Source organism: Paramisgurnus dabryanus, chromosome 5 (assembly GCF_030506205.2).
Source record: "Paramisgurnus dabryanus chromosome 5, PD_genome_1.1, whole genome shotgun sequence".
Taxonomy (NCBI): domain Eukaryota; kingdom Metazoa; phylum Chordata; class Actinopteri; order Cypriniformes; family Cobitidae; genus Paramisgurnus; species Paramisgurnus dabryanus.
Genome location: NC_133341.1, coordinates 39,969,340 through 39,975,693, shown reverse-complemented (window position 1 = coordinate 39,975,693; position 6,354 = coordinate 39,969,340). Strand labels below are relative to the sequence as shown.

Here is a 6,354-nt window from a genome sequence, read left to right as displayed (position 1 = left end):
GCTTAGTCTATGGCCCTGTCCCAAATGGCACACTTCATGTGGACTTTCGGTCGTGTGGCCTTAAATTGCGCATTCTCGCTTAGTCTACGAGTCCGTAGGGTGTCCCATCTGTCATTTTTACGCTTTGAAGTGTGCTCATCAGCGCCTCCTTTGCCCCCTTGATGCGGTCTTCAGCTAAGCCCGCACTCCACAGGCTTCGCGCACTTTACCAACCCATAAGTCATTGCGAAAGGGCAATCAGACCAATCAGACGACGGAAGGGAGGAGTTCACACTGACGGGCAACATCTCTACCTATTTCCGGTGTGATGCTCGAGTCTGTCCCAAAATACGACTCCGGTGCACCCCCGTGGAGTCGCATCAAGGGTCCCTAAAGTCTGGACTACGTGATGTCATCAAAGTGTAGACTCTGAGGAGGACCACAAGTCCGGAGTGTGCCATTTGGGACAGGGCGTATGAGTCTGTTGGTTGTCCCATCTTATGCTCCGAAGTATGCTCATCAGCGCCCCCTTTGCACCCTTGACACGGTTTTCAGCAAAGCCTGCACTGCTGCAGTCTCAACCTATGTGCTATTAGGGACTTTAAGCAACCGCCTCTGGTGGAACGGCAACGGCATTCTGGCGTTGTATTGCGCATGCGCGAATTTAACTGCTACTTTGCGACGTTCTACTGTAACGGTCTACTACGGGAGAACAGCTGATTTGCCGTAGTCGCTACAACGTGAGAGATTATGTACATAAATATTATGTTTTATGGCATATGACATTGTAATTGCATCAGTTTATGATTTTACCAGTATTTTATATAATATGTGTTCGAATGTTTTAAATTTAAGCTTATTTTAATGATTTTTAAGTATTCAACATTTTCAGTATTGCTTAAATCTAGGTTTTTAGACTTATTTACATCATACAATAGTAAAAACTCTTGTTCTGACAAAATATTGTCATTTAATGCCAGCAATCCTTCTTCTCTTGCTTTTTTAAATGACATATTTTTGCATCTTAATAAATGAATTAATAGCGCGTTGCGCTGTCCTGTTTACGTTTGCTTAGTGATTTTTACGTTCTTGGCTACGGTGGTCTGACAGCTTACTTCCGGTCGCCGTAGCCGTTCCATTCCCAGCTGTTGCTTAAAGTCCCTAATGTCTTTTTGGGGGGGAGGTGAACTATGCATTTTTAGGTAATGTCCAGCCTATAAATATTTCATTACTAGAGATTGATGAGTGCAATTTCTATCAAACTGTTTTGAAAATACTTATCTAGTAAACACACAAAAATTCATCTAAATCCTGCAATTTACACATTCTTTCCTCCCACATGTTTAAAACGGCCTATTTGACCTTATCCGCATGTCCATTAGCATCATCCAGTTTTCTTTGCTCTTTCCATCGCCTGTATTTGGCTCGAGTTTTCCGACAGGCAAACCGTCCAATGTCTATCATGAAGATCCAGGAGAGCGTGTAAATAGCCACCCCGCATATTTTCACAATCAGTGATGGCTTTGGGGAAATTAACTCACAGTACAGCATTCCGCTTCCAACGCCAATCCTCACAGAGGCAAACAAAACAATGAAGAGCAGGTCCACCACGTCTCCAGCCAAACTGTCGTAGCGGCCCACCCGCTTGAGAAACCAGCGTGCTTGTAGGAGCGGGTTGGTGATCTCGCTGCCGAAGAGAACGCCGCAGGTCTCGATGCCTGACTCGCCCAGACCCAAAGCTAGCAAAATCCCGAGGATGCTCATGGTGTGGTGGGCCAGCATCACGAGACCCTCCGTACGGAAGTACACACACCAAGCCATGTCAAAGAGGAAATATCCCAGGCTGAGGACTAGAGCCAATATCTGGAGAGATGTGTTTTCTGTGCCTGGCAATAAGAGTCAGAAGTCAGATGAGATATTTATTCCTAAAGGAGAATTTAGGATAGGTTGCCCTTTCATTATCTCTTAAAAGCGATATAGACTACTGAAGAATTGGTGCACTGTGTTTGCTTATTGGATTGTGAATGGTTCTAAGTAAATTTGTTGTATGCTGATAAGTACACTGTTTTAAAAAAATGGTTCAGATATGTACCCCAGCTGTCACTGGGGCTGTAAATCTGAATTTAGTGTTTAAGAAAAATGTTCAAGTTTTTTTTGCTTACCCCATTGGCAGACGTTTTTGCTTGATTTATCATTTTTCTATCTTCATAAACCGCGTGATCAACTAACAGATATTAATTTGCATTATTAGCCCTAAAACCTTCAAAAACAAAGAAAGAAATCTTACCTGGGTGTGTTAAAGGCCATGGCCCAGCGATGAAGCCAATATAGGCAGTCAAACAGACTATCAGTATGCCATGAAACAGAGTTACCAACCTACAGTTCCACTCATTATCTCTGTCAGTATTGAAGAAACAAAGCAACACGTACAGAAAGAGCCAACCAATGAGGCTGCAAGTAGTCTCCACAATAAATAAAGGCATCTTTGCACTGAAATGTCAAAACAAATGCAAATATAAGTATGACACCCATATAGCTTATTATACAATCTCACCTGCAAATAAATTTCACTTGGACAACAACATGGTACACGTTCTAGGTTAAGTTATCTAGACACTATCTCATTCACATAAACAAATTTGCAATAGGTCACATTTACAAACCTTATACTAGTCGACATGCGTATAAATACAAACATTTTTGCATGCTGCTTGGTAAGTCCATGTTGCACTCATTGTGTCGACACATTAAATCCAAATGACGTCTCATGGCACCCGACTCATCTGCAAAATCCAACAGTCAAATCACTTTCCAGACTTTCTATATGAATGTGGCCTGATACATCAATAACACTTCTGATCACTCGCTTCCTCTTCTTCTTGTGGCCAAGCAGGTTGAGCCTCTTATAAGATTAGTTTCTTTACTCCAAATATCCCTCAGTTCAATTCCTAACAGCATTCGTCTGTCTGGCATAGCAATGGGACAGGCAAAGCATTTGTGATTGGACGGCCTGAGAACTGACATTGACGAGCTGACCTTATCACCAAAAAGTTGAATCTTTTTCAACTCTCACCGAAAAACCACAGTGCGCCGGCTTTCAGCGCAGAAAATAAATGCTAGCTGCTGGCTTTTTTGAGAAACGCCACGCTTCCTTGGAAACAATTGAAAACATACACCGGCCGCGGGCGAAAACGCTTTGGTGTGCACGCCCTCTAAGTCTTGTCCTTTAGGTGTGTCTTATGCGTTTTTTGTCACATTTCTGTGGCACTTTGTTAAAACAGATATTACAAAATGCATCAACAACTACAAAAATTCTACTATTTGAAAACTAATTTTATTTTTAATGTCTTTTCTAATGTTTATACATAAATATATTCACAAAATGTTATCACAATAGTTGTTATAAGAACAGTTGGCATCATCCAGTCAAATGAATGGTTCTCTATGGACCTCTGCTGGACAAATCAATTTCTTTCCTAACCTGTAATCCTTTTAGGTTTATCTCTAACCAGCAGATGGCAGAATTCAACACCTAACAGCTAGATCAATATCCAGAAACAAAATTTCACATGCAACCTATTGGTGTAGTTGAGGATTTTTGTGATAAATAGGTACAGAAGTATCTGCCAAAACACAGTATTGATGTATAGAGGAGAAGTAAATACATATGCAAACAGTTCTTGGGGTTGACCCTTAGTGTAAAGTGGAAACAAGGGTCTTAAGGGATTAAACATAAAAAACAATGGTAAAAAAACATTGTAAAAACAATAATAAAATGTGACATGTGATTTCTTCACTCCACAGCAAACAGAGCAATTTTGCCTTTATTGTCCCAATACTAATGTATATTTGGGGTTGGTGTGTCATTTAGTATCATATAATGATAAATGACACGGCACGCTAAAAGAATTATGAAAAGTTTTTCAAAAGATCCCCTGGGGTCAATGTGTTAGCATGACAGAAGCTTGATGCTGTTGGGAGAACAAGCATTTTTCCATCTCCCGAGTGGCTCTCACTTAAATTATTAAATGTTGATGGCTTAGGTTTCTTTCCCGTCACAGAAAACCACCACAGGTTTATCAATGCCATCAAAAGTATTGTTTAGTTTTTGTTTGTTTGAAGTACAAGATGAGGAAAATTAGGATTCTGGGTGTATTCGACGCGCCGCCATTGTTGAATAAGGCGCTGTGATTGGTTGGGGGGATTTATTGCATTCTGCAAAAGAGGGGCAGTGGCATCTTGTGTCTTGAATTGATACCAAAAATATATACAAAAACTGTAAATACTTGATGAACATAGCAAGACAAACTTACTGTATCTAAGCAGCAGCTCCACTGCTCAATGCATCTCTGGTGACGCGTCTTTATTTTTATACAGTCTGGTCTTTTTGCACCTCCATCGTGCTCCTTATCACCTTCTGCAAAACACTCTCAACACAAAAAAAGTCATCTGCAGTCGACGACAAAATGGAGATGTTTATATCTAAACTCTGGAGAAAACTGATAGTTTATTTGAGCTCTGTATATAACTAGCCATGGAATTCTTGTAATCGTTTTATGATTGGTCACTATCCCCATCCATCAAAACTTTGCTAGCTAGGCATTGGCTGGCTTCATATTAGTTTCAACCAGTCAAAACTTAAGGTGCCTAAAATGACACTCGCTTACCCAATGATGTGCTCCATGGACATTTAAAGTTCTCAAACCTTATCTGATTGGACAAAACAGAAAAAGGCGGTGTCATTTTGCTCTGAAGAAATTAACGAAGGAGGAAGACATTAAGAATTGATATTTCATTGGAAATGAACATGATCGATCATACTAACCGGAAGCGCGCATGTAAACAAAGGCGGATCTTTCGGGATTTTTTTTCATCATTTTTCGTTGTTTTGAATTAAAATGTGGGATGCATTTTAAGGATTGAACCCACTGGTGTTTCTTGGATTCGTTTGAAATGATCAGAACCATATGAGATGATATGTAAGTACTGCCAGTCATATTAATATGCGGTCTGTCTGCATCATTTCATTCACTCCGGTGTATTGATTGTAAAAAATGATCCGAACATGAACATGAAGTACAGAAACCCATAGATACGCCCATATGGCCCGCCCAGGGGCCGGTGCGGGTTACGTTTAAATGATTGTGAATGAACAGTTTCAGTTTAACTCTTTGTGCTGTGAGATTTTATTTTAAGATTTTTAAAGTGTATTTTGACACATAGATGGGTGTCTCCGGGCTAATAAACCCCAGCTATCTACTCACTTTACAAACACTCCTGGCCTGAGATAAAACTGAAAGCGTGGATGTCTCACTTTTGTTGTTTTAAGGGTTATTTGCAGTATTAATATTTTCTTAAGATTGTCTGAGATCAGCTTTATCTCTATTTGAAGTTTGCTTTTGCATACGCCACCATTTTAGGAATAGGTTGTAGTGTTTTTGTTTTTTATTTATTTATTTTGTTTTGTTTTGTTTATTTATTATTATTATTATTATTATTATTATTTTTAGGAATAGGTTGAAGTACACAGACAGTATTGCGAGAAGATGACGTACATGATGCACTCAACTGAGTCTCTCTTGAACAAAAATTCACAAATTACATCAACATTAATAATTGTCACCAGACTTTCTAATATAATTGAAACAATAATTAATTTCGATTAAACTGGATCTGTAAGTTTGTGAAAAATCGCGTAGGCCACGGCCTATTATATGTCGATGTGCATCAATATTATATGTTAATTATTTATTTAACCACTTCTTATTAATTATGCAACTTAAAGTTGAAACGGATGCGAATAATGACATTAGACACTGAAAAGCTATTGATAAACTTCTAAATAAATGTACAAAGCACATCGTTTAAATAATACGAAAAAATAAACATGTATTAAATTATTTTAATAATATATTTAATAAATAATAAATATTAAAGTAATGTATCTAATGAAATTTATCATCTTCAGCCTTTTGCCACGTACTGTATAACAGTGACGTAGTTGGCAGCGCAGCATGAGCGTGCGATCAACTAGGTCCGCTTTTATGCAAATACTTTTTGCTCCCGCTCCTGCATTTCTGATTGGTTTACAAGCTATGGCGTCACTTAATTATGCAGGCAGCTATGTGAGACTGCTATGATGTCTGTTCAGGAGACAATATCGCACCAAACTTACTAAATTTCTCAAGGTTCATGTTTAGTAGGAGGAATAGTGAAATGAAATAAAGTTTACCAAAAATAATATTAAGGATAATCTCTTTTTTTAAATATTATTTGCCCGTTTTACCTTTTATTTAAACAGTGATAGATGAGAGGACAGGGAGGAGAGAGGGGTCGCCGAAAGTGCGAAAGCACCACATGTCGGAGCGCTGCCCA

General features: G+C 39.0%; 1 protein-coding gene across 1 annotated transcript; it reads right to left on the bottom strand.

Moving 5' to 3' along the window:
• Positions 1-1,149: 1,149 nt before the first annotated feature.
• tlcd5b (TLC domain containing 5b) lies at positions 1,150-2,677 on the bottom strand. The gene is made up of 2 exons (XM_065284649.1): positions 2,267-2,677; positions 1,150-1,865 (listed from the first exon to the last, which is right to left on the bottom strand). The coding sequence occupies exons 1-2, from the start codon at positions 2,460-2,462 to the stop codon at positions 1,333-1,335; spliced, it is 729 nt and encodes a 242-aa protein (XP_065140721.1). The 5' UTR covers positions 2,463-2,677; the 3' UTR covers positions 1,150-1,332.
• Positions 2,678-6,354: the final 3,677 nt, after the last annotated feature.

Excerpts from the sequence above, each read along its gene's own strand:
- tlcd5b (XM_065284649.1), bottom strand. The coding sequence starts at position 2,462 with ATGCCTTTATTTATTGTGGAGACTACTTGCAGCCTCATTGGTTGGCTC. Across the intron at positions 1,866-2,266 it reads ATGGCCTTTAACACACCCAG|GCACAGAAAACACATCTCTC; the intron begins GTAAGATTTCTT and ends TCTTATTGCCAG.